We start from the raw sequence: 15,861 nt of genomic DNA, 5'->3' as shown, positions 1-15,861 counted from the left end.
GAGGCATGTTATGCCGCGTCACCGCAGTACAAGCAGCTATAAGAAGAAAGTCATTCAGGAAGCAGATTTTTCAGTCCATAACTAATGCAAAGATCAAAGCACTTCTACACAAGCCAAGCCTCCTGACAGAGGAGAAAGCTAAAGAAGCAACTCGAGACTCTAATCGCAGCTCTAATCAGTCACAAAGACAAACAGTGAGACGATTGACTCGATGGAGCTCTTGTTGTTATGGGAACACGGATGATTGACAGACACAGAGCACAAACACAATGTCCATTCCAGGCCTACCCTGTAGCCCCTCTTTCCAGGAAAACCAGGTGTCCCAGGGATACCAGCTTGACCCTTTATAGTGGAAAGAAGAGTTTCAGTACCCTGGATATATATAGGCTTTTGCGAGCTGTGTTAGCCACACCATTCCAAGGAAATTACCTTTCTTCCAGGAGTGCCTGGAAAACCTGGCTCTCCCTACGGTGGCCAAGATGGCACAAAGGTCAAAGGTAGGGGGAAAAGAAAGAAGACAGAAAGAATTAAAGTTCTACTCTTCTTTTTCAAATATTGATGAATCAATACGTGAAAAAGCACACACGTGCACATGCACACAGAGGGAGGTAAGCTAATTGGTACTCAGTAACCGTGCCTCTTTGAATCAGTAGCCATGCCACATATCCCTAACAAGCATTTTCTATACATTTCCTAATAGTCGGAAACAGCGCGGGGCCTGTTTACACCCACGTGTTTGTCAGTTTTCTTAGAAGAACATCATTCCCTCAGCGCAAGTAAACAACATGCACTGGGATCGATATTTGGAAAGGCATGTCTGGGTTGGTGCATTCTACGCTTGCACATAGCTGGTCTGGGTTTGGACACGGAACTGTCGCTGATTGTCATCCGTCAAGAGCTTCTAGCCCACCGCCAGCCGATTAACCCTCGAAATTGGTTGCTATAAATAGCAAAGAGCACACGAGAGTTATTTAATTCATCCCTGTGTTTGCTCCCCTCTTCAATTGGCTAGATTAACGAGGAGACACACGGCGGATGATGTACGGTCACAGCTGTGACCACAGGACCTGCACGGGTTTATGGCAGGCGGCTGTGGCCCGAGTCCCAAATGGCACCCTATTCCTGGTCAAAGGTAGTGCACTTGATATGAAACATCAAGTGCCATTTGGGACGCATTGCCTCACGCTTGCTTATACAATATCTACTTGACTTCCTGAGACTCAAATGCCGTGTCTTATGCCGAAGGTTACGAGGGTGACTTCTCTCGTAACAATTTACACCCCATTTCAGATTGCTAATCATCAATGTCAAGATATGGTTCTTAAATCCAGATGCAGAACAACCATGGACCTGGAAGTATTTCTCAAAAAGGCCATACACTATTCATCATTGGTTTGACTTGTATTTTGGGGAACATTTGGATTAGGAAATGCTTTGACAGGCAGTTCTACAGACAGCATACTGGGAATACAGCCCTCTAACTCAACTCTGGACCTCCAAGTCAGTTCCACTGCCCTTTTTCATTGTTCCCCTCTAATTAGGGACTGATTTAGTGGGTGCAATTCATTATCAGGTAGAACAGAAAACCAGCAGGCTCCGGACCTCGTAGGGTAAGATTTGAATACCTCTGGCATACAGTATACTACCAGTTAACAGATACAAGGCATTCTCCCCCAAAGATTTGGACAAACAAAGGTCTGAGAGGAACAATCTGGAGGGAGAAAGACACTGGACTGCTCCCATCATTTCATCTCAGATGCACAGTATGCACACTGTCAGATACACTGCATGCACAGGATGGTTTAGGACAAGGGTGAAAGGTCAGGGGATAGTTGCACATGGGTGGACTACCTTCAATCCTTGTTTCCCTGGCATTCCCGGCATACCAAAGTCCCCCTAAAAGAGGACATTGATTATCAATAACTACACTGACAGTGTTCCCAAACAAGCAGGACAACACACAGTTAGTATTGACGAAACACACTGAAGCTCAAATAAAAACACATCAATTGGAGGCACAATTCAACCAACCGAAACAAAACTTGTTGTTGCCATGTTTCAAAGTAATGAAAACAAATGATCAATGTCCGTGACCAGGATCCTCAGGAGAAAAAGCGTATTACATAAACAAAGAAGAACAGAGACATGGGGAGGAGGGGTGGAACGTCCCTGGCAGAGAGAGCAAAGGCGGCAGTCTGACTCCTCTGGGTCTGACAAAGGGGCAGGTGGCAACGCCCAACTTGGCAACCCTCCTCTCCTCTCCCCAACCCTACCAACAGACACTCAGCAAGTGCATTTCTGCTGGAGCCTCTGACAGGTGCTGTGGGTCAGGCTCACCGTGGAGGGGGGAGGAGAGTGGGAGGGGGGAAGATGGGGCACCAGTAGACTGCAGACTGTATTGGACAAATGGGGGGGGGGGCACAGAGCCAGAGCCCCCGCAGCCACAGCATGCCCAACTGCCCCATGGCTTTCACACCAACCTGTCAGGGGGTTGTCACGTGGGGATAGAGTGTCCGTCCGTTTCTGTGAAGATGAAAGCGCCGAGCGGGCCCCCTGGCCAGGGAGGGATCAGGGCAGGTGAGCGACGATGGCTCTAATCGCATGGAGGGGCCCCCAGCAAACACAGCAAAGAAACAGGAAGCACAGCTCCCTTTGATCTCCTGATTCTCTAATCAGCTCGCACCATTCCTCCCATCTACTTAGCCATCCCTTCCCGTCAGCGTCACTCCCCACCCCCTGGTTCTATTTTCACACCGGCATGTGTGTATGAAACTCCATGGGTGTAGGCCCGCGCGTAATTTGTCGACTGATAAGCCTGGTGCTTGATTTATCAATAGGCTAATCTCTTCATTGAAACGATGCGGTCATGGCCTTTCCAGTTCAGAGGAAATGCCCTGATGGTCGCAGGAGAAAAGATTCATCATCTGTTCAAAACAAACCGTAATGATCCCTCTGATTCACCAGTAAAGAGGGCGTAAACAGTGTGAGATACTTTAAGATGGCCTTAAAATGGCCACTGCAGCTACTACCACTACCAGAGTGGATCTGAGGCAAGTGAACGGAATAATAGCACTAGGTAGGTGAATAGAGAGGCCTACTTTCTGTCTTCCCCTCTGGTCTAATGTGCTCTCCAGCTGTGCTGGTCTAGGGCTCTCTGATTTCGAGGGAGCGTGAGGGCAGAGCCCCATTCAGTCAGAGAGACGGTCGGTGTCTGAAGCGCTAGGCTTGGCAAAGTCTACCTCCTCACACACCTCTTCCCCCTGTGTTCTGAGCACCACTGTCACCTTATCCACTGTCTCTGGGTCTCTGTCGTCTGCTTTCCTGACTGGAGTGTCTGGGAGTGCCCACACAGCTCTTACCCAAGGGAGACATTTCAAAAGCAGGCTTTTCCAACAGCCTAACAGGCTCATTAAATCAACCAGTCGTCCAGACCGGGGGAGAGACATCCGCCATTACAGGGCTAATGGTGAACCCCTGTACGGTAACGGTGAGCTAGTTCACCATTACAAAAGCAGGGCAGAGGAGGAGGTCTATGGCTATCCTGTTCACTTCCTCTTTGTCTAGCCTGGTTGACTGTAGCCTGGCGACTGTAGCCTGGCGACTGTATCCTGCTGAGCGGGAGATGTGGAAGTAGCTCGGTCAGACATGTGGTCGGCACCATGTGGATATTAACAATTATGGCCCATGCCACAATCCTTTACCTGTTCTTTTTATTACAATCTGGTTGTACAATACTGTGAGCCTGATCCAACATTGTGGAGTATAAATATAGAACAAAGTTCCCTTGGGCAGAGGCAAATCCCAAATCCTAAGGTGAATATAGTGTAGCTTTGGAACGTTTTCCTGCAAAAGCGCTTTCTCTTTACTATAAAACAATTTGAGCCATTGCTCTCACTGTTGCTGTGGATACCGTGTCTTTGCTGAAAGCACCCTTCCTTGAAGTGTTTCCCCCTCTCTTTCCCAATCCCTCCGTCTGTGGAGTGTAATGGGGAAAACACAAGGCAGCTGCTACTGCTGTGTCTGGCGGCTCAGGCCGAGGAAGCGGGAATGTTCACCATGGAAACCGGTAGGCCGTGAGTCCGAGACTCAAGGAGGGCAAAGTCGGTATGACAGGGAGCTGACAGGTAAGAAAACAAGTGGCTATGCTACATCATCCAGTCTCGTCACTGGAGAACGTCCCACAGAGGGCGCTGCTCACTGTCTATGAGAGACTGAGTCAAAGGACTGAAGAGGCCTGGGGATCACATGTGTTCAAATCCCAGGGGCGTGAATGGGAGGATGTGAGCTTGTTATTGAAGCTTTCCGGTCAGAGATGGGCAATACAGCCCCACTTCTTCTGGAAGGCTCCTCCCACCCCCGTGTGGCGCCTTCTCCAGTGTTTACAGATTTCTATGAAATATGACCTGGTCGGCACTCCAAAAAAAGAGATTCAAGGTTTCTTTTGAGTATTTATTTCATTCAGGGGTGGTTAGATTGTATATTTGTGATGCATTATTGACATGTGTGCCTGTTCCAGGAGCACACACACGAACGCACCTGTCGGTCGTTACACCTTAACAAGCTCACAATAAAGAAGCGCACCTGAAGAGGAGACACTGACGACACTGACGAAGGCCAAAACGTTTGTCTATCTACCCACCCCTGAATTAAATAAATACTAAAAAGATACCTTGAATGTCCTTTTTGAGTGTGGACCAGCTACACAATTATGGAATTCTATTCTATTTTGGTGGATGCACCTGTTCTGAGCGCAGTATGAAATATGACCTGTAATTACTTAGAATATGAGTGAAATAGTTCTCCTTTCAAAAAATGGTAATTAGGTATGTTAAAAAGCAGCGTTTTTTTGTGTTGGAATGGTGTGGGAGTAGACCGCTGAGCGGCCAGCTCATCCTCCTCTGGACCATTGATTGACCAGCTCATGACATCATACTCTATGAGGAAATAGCAAGCATTTTTTAAATGGTTTGTTTGAGATACAAGTTTTAGGTGGGGGTTTTGAAGGTTTTTTTTAGTCTCCAATTTAGGCTTTGGCCACAAATACGAGTATAGGGCGAGTCAACAAAATGTTTTGGTTATGAGTTAACAGAAGAAGACATCGTAAAAGTGGGTTTTTCACTGGACAGTTACTTTAAAAAAACATCAATGTTCAAATGAACTACTTCAACAGCACAAACTATATTAGGGTAATTATCTCAAACAAGCAATAACAAAATCAAGCCACAGACAGTGCTCAATGTATCTATAAAATAACTTAAGATGGCACACTCCACATATAGCTTCCAGTATTTTTCTCCCCTCTCCCCTATGAGGCCTTTCTTCCCCTCACCTCCCTACAGTGTGGATGGAGACATCATCAGAGGAAAGAGTCAAAGAGAGGGACTCAAAAGACAACCAATGCTACCCAGGGAAATAAGCCTTCCATTCTGAAAGTGGGCTACATAAATCTCCTAAAAACGTCTCCTAGCCATGTCAACGTCTAGACCTCTGGGCTCTGAGCCTCGCATGGTGGTCCCTTGACTGAAGGGGGGGTGGGTGGGGGTGGGGGGTCTAGTGAGGGAAATGAATATTCCATCAAGCCCCACTAAACAGGAGGGAATTACACAGGACAAGGCCGCACCACTTGGGCTTTTTGAACTGGGATGATATCTGGGCCAGATTCAGGAACCAGCCCAGAGTTTGTCTATGATCTATGTCTACAGAAAAATACTCCCGGTTTATTTTAGATCATATTATTTACAACCTGCTGCCGTCTGGTGGCTGCACACCCACTATCGCATGTTTCACTGGGAGGCTCCTCTCCTTTGAGGCTTTCAGTGAAAATAATTCAGCCCATTCATGAAAATACATTAATGGACCAAAGTCAGTGGTGTGGGGTCTGTGGCGTGCGTTTGTGCTTCAGCGGGTGTCGGCTAAACAATAAGCTGCCAAAACTCCCACGTCGTGTTTTCGACAGTCAGAGAAAATCACATCGAACCTGTGAGACACCGTTGCTTCTATCGAACCAAGAACACAGAGAGAGGGTGAGTTATAACACGGCTCTTACCTTCAGTCCAAGGTCTCCCTTCAGTCCCTACAGAAGGAGAGAGAAAGACAAGAGAAACACAAAACATTTAGTCACACATTATAAATCATTCCTATGATTTATTTTTCAAAATATGAAAATACAGCCAGTCAAAGTTGAGAGGAAGAGCCTTTCCTTCTGCCTCAGGAAACGGAGTTACAGCCCTGTAGAACACCACCAGATGGTGCAATACACTCTGATAGTAGTGGACCCATGAACAAACTCTTGACGCAGCTACAAAAAGGTATTGGATCCTCCATAAGGAACAGGGTGCAGTGGGAACATGGGAGAGTTTGTATTTCAATGCCTTCACACACCTCTGAACATCTAGTGCAAAACTAACTTTCAAAGCGGTGAACTTACTCTCGTAAAAACATGGCCATGGCTTTAGTTAAGCCTTGGTCTTGGTCGTCCTCTGAGCAACCGACTGTAGGGTTGTCCAACCTCCTCATAAACCAGACTGAACTTTTTTTGGGCTCTGTCATGGGAAAACAGTGAGATGGAGGAAAGCTGGAGTTGACAAGGCAATAATATAACTTGGAGCTGGACGCTGTTGGTTCTTCCAGAGTTCCTCAAAATAGGGGTCAAACATAAATGAAATGGCAATTGCCAAACAGAAATACCTATTTTAACAAACTCACAGTTTGAATCAAACTCTGTATATCTCACTTGAGGAAGTGTACTAATGACTTTGAGAGATCGTGTCATAGAGAGGCTGTGGTTTTCTGACAGCAGCAGCCAAACAGTTTGACAATGCCCAGATGGCTAAGACGTTTAACCTGCTCTAGAGGCTTGTGTGGATGTGACCCTGTTTTGTTGGGGGATGTGGGAGCCATGCAGGCTGTTGTCTCTCTCTCCCTCTCTTTTCAACCCCTATCTCTACCCCACTGTCCTATTCTCTCTTTCCCCTTTTCTCTCTCTCCCTGTATACGTTTTCTTATTTAACCTTTATTTAAATAGGCAAGTCAGTTTAGGAACAAATTCTTATTTTACAATGACGGCCTACCACGGCCAAACCCTCCCCTAACCCGGATGACGCTGGGCCAATTGTGCACCGCCCTATGGGACACCCGATCACGGCCGGTTGTGATACAGCCTGGGATCGAACCAGGGTCGGTAGTGACGCCTCTAGCATTGAGATACAGTGCCTTAGACCACTGCGCCACTTGGGAGCCACATTCACCCCCCCCCCCCCCCTCTCTATGCAGTCACGCTGTGTGCAGGCTGAACCAAGTTCAGTGAAGGGCAGCGGCTGTGAGAGTGAGCCCACCAGAGGAAGTCCATTAAGCCATGGAAAAGTGGAGAAGGACAGACACGTGGAGAGTTTAAGAGTCACGGCTCTCATGCCCCATGCAGCACTTCAAAGCCAATGTTAGCTCTAACAGCCACCCAATGGGAGTGTGTGTGGGTGTGTATGTAGGAGAGGAATGCTCCCTCGATCAATAATGGTATGGGACCATCCTTGGATGTCCTATACAGTATAGTATAATACTAAAGGAAATGATACAAGCAGAGGGAGAGAGGGCCCATGGCTAGGGGCGAGACAGGCTGCAGTCGGGCCTGAGGTTTATAAATAGAATTTAGAATTGACTGTGAGCAGTTTAAGCTCTAAATACAAAACCTGTGCTATACCATTGACACAGGAAGTACACTGAGGTACAGGAATGGTTACGTGTTGATTCCTGGTCCTGCTGATAGTGTAGTGAGTGGAACAGGTCAAATGAGACTGATCAACAGGTAATATTGTTCATAACAATACCTTGGGGCCTTCAGGACCAGCGGGGCCAACATCACCCTATGGAAGAAAGACACAAAGGTGAAACGGAGACAGACAGAATGAGAAAGAGGAGGGTGAAAATAGAAGCGTGAAAAGGCGATGTAGAACTGCAGACGGCAGCAAGACAGATCACAATGACTTGTGTATAATCCACCTAACTCTTCCTTTTCAACTGGATTTCGCAAGTTCCTATCTGTATTCTGCAACGTCTGCTAGAGGACGCAGCCCATTGGTGATCAGCACATTCATTATCTGAGTGTAACAGTTCTGACAAGCCGCAAACAGCGGATTTTTCAATCAAGTCGTGGGATGATTACATGAAATATATCTTCCTTCTGCCTCGGGTGCTTGAAAGCAGATGGATTCATCAAAAATAAAATTCCACTACTAAAGGAAAAACAGACGGCCATTACTTTTCCGCTCTCGTGAATACCTATAAATCATGCAATGCACAATTTATGAATTCCCGGAGACCACACATTTCAATTGAACTATGGATTTAAGCTTTAATTGAGATCCACAACCTACCTTTATTCCTGCCATGCCTGGCTCACCCTGAAATGACAGAAAGATTCATATTACAGTAACAGACAACACATGTACTGTAGTTACGCCTCCTCTTTCATTACAAGCAAGGGTCAACAACGGAGTATGCACTGCTTCAATTCAATTTGGGGAGTTCAAAGACTTGTTTCCAACTAGATGGCCATATTTCGCCACAGCCCAGTTGAGGGGAAGGTATTCCTCGCTGTGAAAGCCCAATCAGAAGTTACAGGGCACATTTCTTTCAACTTCCCGCTGTGATATGAACTCGGTTTACATTTTTATGGAGAAGTTTGTTGGGCGTGCTGCTTTACAGACCCTGTCTGTTTCCATGGCCCACAATCTAAATTCCCCGTTCTTAATAATCCATGGCCATGAATGTAATCAAGGGAAATATAGTCCGCTAGTCCAATAGCAATGCAGAGAACACAAATGTAGGCTTCCCAACATGAATTGGTCTGCAGATACAGGAAGTCTGGAAGCTACACTTGGACAATTGAGAGATGTGTGCCAATCACGGAGCGTTTGCGTTTAATACAGTATGTGCAGCTAAAAGTAGTGGCAATACATGTCCATTTGTGATTACGTATATGTATAGTGGTGTTGATTACGGAAAATACAAATCATGTTTACCTTCATCCCTGGTAGGAGCTGGAGAAGATGGGGAAGGAACATTAAGAAGTCACAAGCATGTCAACACCAGATTTCCATTGACTCTTTCTATTAGGAAAATACATAAGTCCCGGCAAACGCAAGAGGCGAAACAAACTCACCCTTAGATCTTTCCCAGGTTTTCCTGGTTCACCAGGTTTACCCTACACCAGATTAACACAAAAATAAATCACAGATACATTACAGTCATTTTCTGGGCAAACACTCATAACATTTCCACTTCAATGGCCATAGCCTCTTCCCCAATACAGTCACTTGTCCAGTGCTGATGGTGGTGGTCAGCTGGCTGAGGGGACTCACCGGCGGTCCACTAGCACCATTCAGTCCAGAGGTCCCTGAGGGCCCTGGAGGGCCGGGAGGTCCTGGTGGGCCCTGAGCTCCAGGCTCGCCCTGCTGAGAAACCTTCAGTTACCATCTGCCAGTCGATGCCAGGCCAGGCCATGCCAACACAACACATCACAGCACTACACATGCTGGGAATTTTATGGCGGGCAATATTAGCAGGAATCAAGGCCTATAGGGTGGTTTTAAGGGTGTTTCTTTTCATTGAGCACCACGTTTGGAGAGAATACCACTTTGAATTCAAATGAGGATATGTTTTGTGTTTTTGTGTCCTTCAAATGTTCATTCTGTCAAAACCAGTTTGTTTTTAACAATACCAACTCATTGACATAACAAGGGCACAAGTCATCTTTTCTGTGGCATCTTAGGATATTTGAGTGACATGTTACTTAAAAAAAAAAAAACTCCAACTGCTCTTTCTTTATTGTTACCCTGAGGCAACTCAACTGTGAGCCAGGGGGAATATCCAACACAAAATAGAAGACTAAACAAAATCCCAAAAGTCAAATATTGTATTTACAACGAGGAACAGATAAGAAGAGGAAAGAGGCCTACACCTCAACTTGTCTTAACATTCTAGAGTCTAGCAGAGCTCATAATCATCCCAATGATTATGTCAAACCATCTATTTCGTTATTTGACCAAAAAATATTCAATGGCGAACTCTCTTAGAAATGTATTTATTGGCTTTAAAACCACATTTCTGGATATCTCCACGGTCATTTTAGTATTTATTCAAAGGAATGACTAGATATGACATAACAAATACCCAAACGGATGATGTATTACTGTACTTGTGGTCTAACTTTAGAAAAGTCACAATACAAAATCCTGGCCTTGAATTCAAACACTCCCTATAATCACTGTGGAGTAGGCTACACTAACGCTTGCAAGGACCCCATCTTTAGCTCAAGCTGAGCCTCTGTTGCCAGGCCAGACATCGAGGCTCTTGATCATCCGGAACACATCCATCCACATTAGATCCATATTTGATCCATCCCATGCTTGACAGTATGTGTCTGGCCATGATTTATGATCCGGATGTGCTTCCATGAAATGAACACATTCCGTTATGCTGCACAGGACTGATTCCAGGGGTTCAATTTAAAAAACAGAGCCAATTCGGCCTGGGTCTGGGTGGTAAATTCCCCTCTATGTCTTTAGTGATGGCTCTACCACAGTGTGTAGCATTGTCTCCAAACAAGGTACTCTATCCTGGCACAGCGAGACTGCACACCTGGCCAAAACAAGATAGAGGAGGGATGCCAACAGAGGTCCACCTGTGCCAGGGGCCCTCTTTCTAACAGGGCCGGCAGGGTTTTGGGCACAGGGAGGGACAAAGGTCCTTTCAGAGAGCCAGGGTGAAAGTCCACAAAGAGGATTGGAGAAAACTCACTTCCTGACAGAAAAGGTAACTTTTCTTTCCTGTTCTTTTCATATCTTTGCTAAGGTTATGAAAATCATAGAAGCTTTTAATGTTTTGCCCCCCCAAAAATGCATTCTTTCCCACAGCAATGCAGGGTTTGTGGAAGAGCCAAATTGGGCTCTTTCGACATTTCATTTACGTTAATGGAATTTAAATGGGCCTTGAAACCCAGGCTATTTATAGAATCTACTGCATGTATCTGTTTTTACCCTTAACCCTCTATAGTCACGAATATGTTCAAAGTAAATACTACTGATTTGTTTCTCTTTTAGGATTCCAACTACATCTATCAACTGTTCCAACTGTGTCTCAGACTCTGTCCTTTTCCTCCTATCACAGAATTCAGGTTTGAGACACACAGGTGCCATAACGGGTTAGCGGTGGGTTATGGGGGGGTTGGCGGAAGTCGACGGCGGTTAGCATCCAGGAGGAAAAACGGGCAGGAAGGGGCATAGAGAAATGTACCTTGAGGCGCTTTAGGATTACAGGGTTTATTGGGGGCATGTTTCGCATGGGGATGGGCAACATCTGCTGAGGTCACAAAGCACAGGTGGCCAGCGATGTAAGAGAGTCACGTGGCAACAAGTTCACCGGGAGGCCAGGGAAAGGAAACAGAACAGAATTTGAAGAGAAGGGGGGGAGGTTGGGTTTGGGAAGGGAAGAAGAGAGAAATAAAAACAAAACATGAGAATGAAAAGCAAGAAATTGTCAAGGCGGGGAGAGAAGAGAGAGCCGGTGGGAGAGAAAGAGTAACAACAGGGCAAATTAGGGGGGCAGGAGTTGGTGTCAAAGGGGAGGGTTGATGTGCCCTCCATGGTCAGATTGGTTACTGGTAATTGAATAGGTATTGGTTTTTGACCAGATTGGACGCTGTCAGTTTACTTAACATCAGGCAGCCCTTTTGAGTGCTTGTAAGACCATAGGGGCAGCAGTTGAGTTGTTTATACATCAATCTTCCAGATCAACTTTACTCCTGGCCCCTGTCCTGTTGCAGCTGAGTGGAGATCAGGTAGGATTCAGTCTTGCCAGAGAGAGAGAGTACAGTTCACAGACTTACTGTGGCCAATCCTCCAACACAAGGCTGTACAATACGCCGCTTCTGTTGAGATTCACCAGTATTATCAGGCACAGTTTTAAAAGAGGTGAAGAATACTGTATGGTCCCATTGCTTTCTGCATAGAACCTGCACTGTACAACTTGCCTATTTTTTTTTTTTTTTACATACGGTATACATTTCCAACTTGAGGTTTTGGTTAAAAAAATAAAAAAAATAATGTCCTCAGACCTTGCCAAAGCAATGTTTCAGTGGCAATGACGTTTGAAACTAAAGTTAAGTTAACATAAAATGTATCAAGTAAAATTGTATGCTGAGGTATCAATGAGGAAATATATACAGTACTGTATGTCATTACTGAGAAGTAGAGACAGGGAGAAGGAGGAAATACATGAAAAGTAGACACGTGTGTTGTTATCCCCCCCACCGCTATCAGAGCTATCCACCATACACACCCACACACCCAAGATGCACCAAGTTAAACTTAAACCAAAAATTTGACCGAAGAAGTAAAATAGCTTTAGAGTGACACTTATTTGACACAAAAAAAACATGTTTACCACATACAGTGGTCATAGAGTAAATGACAACATGTGGTGCAGTTTCTGGCAATCAGAAATAGAACAAATTGAGAAAAAAAAGAGTTGAAAGTTGAAGCCTGAAGTCTGTCATAATATGTTCAATCTGAAGATAGATAATCAGTGGACAGTGTGAGAAATAGGCCTGGTTTGGAGAACAGCACTACTCTCCTGTAGCCTGTTGACTCCAGAAACGAGGGGAGGAGTAGGGGAGAACGGAGGAGCACCTGCGAGTGGAGCATTGCCTATCTTTGCAACACAACTGGGACACAGTTTTGGGGTTACCCGCAAACTGACTGGAGCGTATAGCAGCCAGGGTTTTCACTGGAAGATCCTGTACAGAGGCCACACACCCACATAGAATAACTGTTGATATACTGTCTCACTCCTGAAACCACTCTGTCGAACAGCATCCAGCCTGAGCCTACACCCCCCTCCTGGTTCCCCCTGTAGGACAAGGAGGACTTGAGTGGAACCACCCGCTGGCAAGGACTTCCCATGCAGTGTGCGCCAGGGGGCGAACAGCATGGCGGGGGCTCCAGCACAGGTTAAAGGATTTAAACAACCCCCAAATGCTCTGACCTGCTCCCTCTCAACTATACATTCTCTGCTGCACTTGTTTATTTAGCCAAAGCATTTGGCAGAGTATATGAAATAAGTATTATTTTCCACATGCTTTGAGTTGTTGTTATGAGGTCCTTCATACATATTCTTTACTGGTGCAACAAGAGTTTATAACAACAACAAGTCTTTATAGCACCCATTGAATAGTGGGAGGTTGAATTACATTGGACATGGAATGAGCTATCTGAACAATCCCTTAACGCACAGAAGAGTATTTTTTCTTGGCATCCCCACACATAGACCCTTATCTTGTAGTGCAGTGTTTCCCAACCCTGGTCCTCCAGTACCTCCAACAGTAGACATTATCATTGTAGCCCTGGTCAAACATACCTCATTCAACTCATTCAGGGCTTGATGATTAATTGACAAGTTGAATCAGGCGTGCTTGTCCAGGGCTACAATATAAATGTGTGCTGTTGAGGGTACGGGAGGACCAGGGTTGGGAAACAATGATGTAGTGTATGCTCCAGCATGCTGTCAGTAATTGCCTTGTTAAAACTCAAACAGCCAAGCCCCTGAGAGATGGCCTGATTTGCCTCATGGGGATGCCTGCCTCAGTGTTGCATGTGCTACCCATCATAGACTCATTTGTCAGGCCTCTTTTCTGTCATTTGAACATACTCTGATGTTACATCGCAGACCCACAATTCACTTTGTTTTACGTCTGTACCTGTGAAGAATACAATGTTATTTGCTACAGAGAACACCAAAGAGAATGTAAGTTAGCATACAAGCACATTTTAGCACCATCCACTGTGGTGCTACTGTAAGAGATCACTGAGGAGCAATTTTTCCAAAAACAAAATTATTACAGTTCAGTATGGTAATTCTAGATGATATAGTCACTTTATTAAAGGTCCAATGCAGCCTTTTTATCTCAATATCGATTTCTGGGTAATCAATTAAGTATCGTACTATGAGTGTTTTCAATTGAAATGGTAAAAAATAAACAAAAATAGCAAAGAGCAACTTCTCAAGCGAGTATTTTGTTGGGCTGTCTGGGAGTGATCTGAGTGGAGAGGGGAAAACTGAAAACTAGCTATTATTGGCAGAGAGGTTTGGAACTCTCTTTCTCATTGGTCTATTAACTGATTTATCACTTGGTGATGTCACCAGGCAGGTCAAAACTCCCTCCCACCAAAATAGGCAGAGATTTCAGGCGGTCTTTTCAAACAGCTCTTACACTAAAAGGGCGTTATCATCATTTTCACAGAATTATTCCAACCTCATATTGTGGAAATGCGTATATACAGTACATTCGGAAAGTATTCAGACCCCTTGACTTTTTCCACATTTTGTTTACTTTACAGTCTTGTTCTAAAATTGATTAAATACATTTTTTCCTCATCTCTGGAGAGACCTGAAAATAGCCGTGCAGCAACGCTCCCCATCCAACCTGACAGAGCTTGAGAGGATCTGCAGAAAAGAATGGGAGAAACTCCACAAATACAGGTGTGCCAAGCTTGTAGCATCATACCCAAGAAGACTCGAGGCTGTAATCGGTGCTTCAACAAAGTACTGAGTAAAGGGCCTGAATACTTATGTAAATGTTTTGTCTATTTTTGTAAAAAAATAATAATGTGCAAACGTTTCTAAAGACCTGTGTTTGCTTTGTCATTATGGGGTATCGTGTGTAGATTGATGAGGGGGGAAAAAACGATTTCATCCATTTTAGAATAAGGCTGTAACGTAACAAAATGTGGAATAAGTCAAGAGGTCTGAATACTTTCCCGAATGCACTGTATAAAACACAGGACAATCACGTTTTCGACTGCACTGGGCCTTTAACATGAATCAATATGACCCTAATGTTGCTGTAGTAACACAGAGATACAGTTAATGACTCACTTACCCTGTGAATGTAGTCTCCACATACGCTCTAGAGAGAGAGAGATGGATCGTGAGTTAGAGTGATTATGTAATGAACACTTTTATGGTGCGTTATAGTGGATTATACCACAAACTCACCTTTTCCCCTTTCAGACCAGGTTCACCCTAGTAAGTAAAAAAAAAAAATGGCAAAGAAGGAGAAAGGATATGAGTGAAGAGAACAGATTGTTGTGAAGAGAGACAGACGCATTAATCAACTAATGTCAAATAACAGAAAAGCTGCCAAACCTGAAAAGAAAAAATAACTTACTGCAACTCCTTTAGGACCACGTTGACCCTAAAAAGCAATAAACAGTACCGGTATATCAATCTATGATCAAGAGATTAAAACCATGTAAAAACATCATGTCATCAAACTATCATTTGCGTTTTATAAATGCAACTTTAATCATTTTACTGCAGATGCATTCAAATATATTTTAAGAGGATCAATGGAAATGATCAAAACAAACTTGAGGAGAATTCAAATAAAGTGTAGATCCAAGCAATAGGCAAACCAACCAAAGGACTGTACCAATCACTTGTCATAGCCTGCTCTGCTCTGTTTGACTACACATCGAGGCCTGGGGAGAGCTGTCTAACATCTGCCAGTGGTACACAGTTGGACACATCAAGCACACTCCATGACTGTGACCCTGGTGCATAGGAGTTCCATAAAGGCATTGTAGAGACTGGAAAGATTTCATCTGTGCATTTAACAGACTGGCCTTCAGTACCCTTTAAAATGATGATTGACAGCTGTAGAAAAAAAAGGGAGGAGGAAGGGAAGCGCTGCTGAGGTACACACTAGTAGATCTTGGTAGACAGAAAGTTCTCTTTGGTAAAAGGGGTAAATTGGTCATCAAAAAGAAAGGAGGATCCAGGCACTTCATATAGTTAATTGAAATGCCT

The 15,861-nt window shown here is 44.7% G+C and overlaps 1 protein-coding gene across 1 annotated transcript in view; it reads right to left on the bottom strand.

Moving 5' to 3' along the window:
• The window catches only part of LOC129851519 (collagen alpha-1(XIII) chain-like), a 51,049-nt gene that overhangs the window by 18,779 nt on the left and 16,409 nt on the right, over positions 1-15,861 (bottom strand). The window contains exons 8-20 of the mRNA XM_055918145.1: positions 15,221-15,247; positions 15,049-15,075; positions 14,933-14,959; positions 11,882-11,923; positions 9,357-9,449; positions 9,158-9,199; positions 9,018-9,035; positions 8,370-8,396; positions 7,824-7,859; positions 6,047-6,073; positions 1,852-1,896; positions 430-465; positions 289-342 (exon numbers count right to left, since the gene is read on the bottom strand). Coding sequence (XP_055774120.1) covers positions 289-342; positions 430-465; positions 1,852-1,896; positions 6,047-6,073; positions 7,824-7,859; positions 8,370-8,396; positions 9,018-9,035; positions 9,158-9,199; positions 9,357-9,449; positions 11,882-11,923; positions 14,933-14,959; positions 15,049-15,075; positions 15,221-15,247 — 501 coding nt within the window. The remainder of the gene's footprint in view (positions 1-288; positions 343-429; positions 466-1,851; positions 1,897-6,046; positions 6,074-7,823; positions 7,860-8,369; positions 8,397-9,017; positions 9,036-9,157; positions 9,200-9,356; positions 9,450-11,881; positions 11,924-14,932; positions 14,960-15,048; positions 15,076-15,220; positions 15,248-15,861) is intronic.

This window comes from Salvelinus fontinalis, chromosome 1 (genome assembly GCF_029448725.1).
Source record: "Salvelinus fontinalis isolate EN_2023a chromosome 1, ASM2944872v1, whole genome shotgun sequence".
Taxonomy (NCBI): domain Eukaryota; kingdom Metazoa; phylum Chordata; class Actinopteri; order Salmoniformes; family Salmonidae; genus Salvelinus; species Salvelinus fontinalis.
Note: the sequence above shows the minus strand (reverse complement) of the source record. Positions and strands in the feature narration are given on the sequence as shown.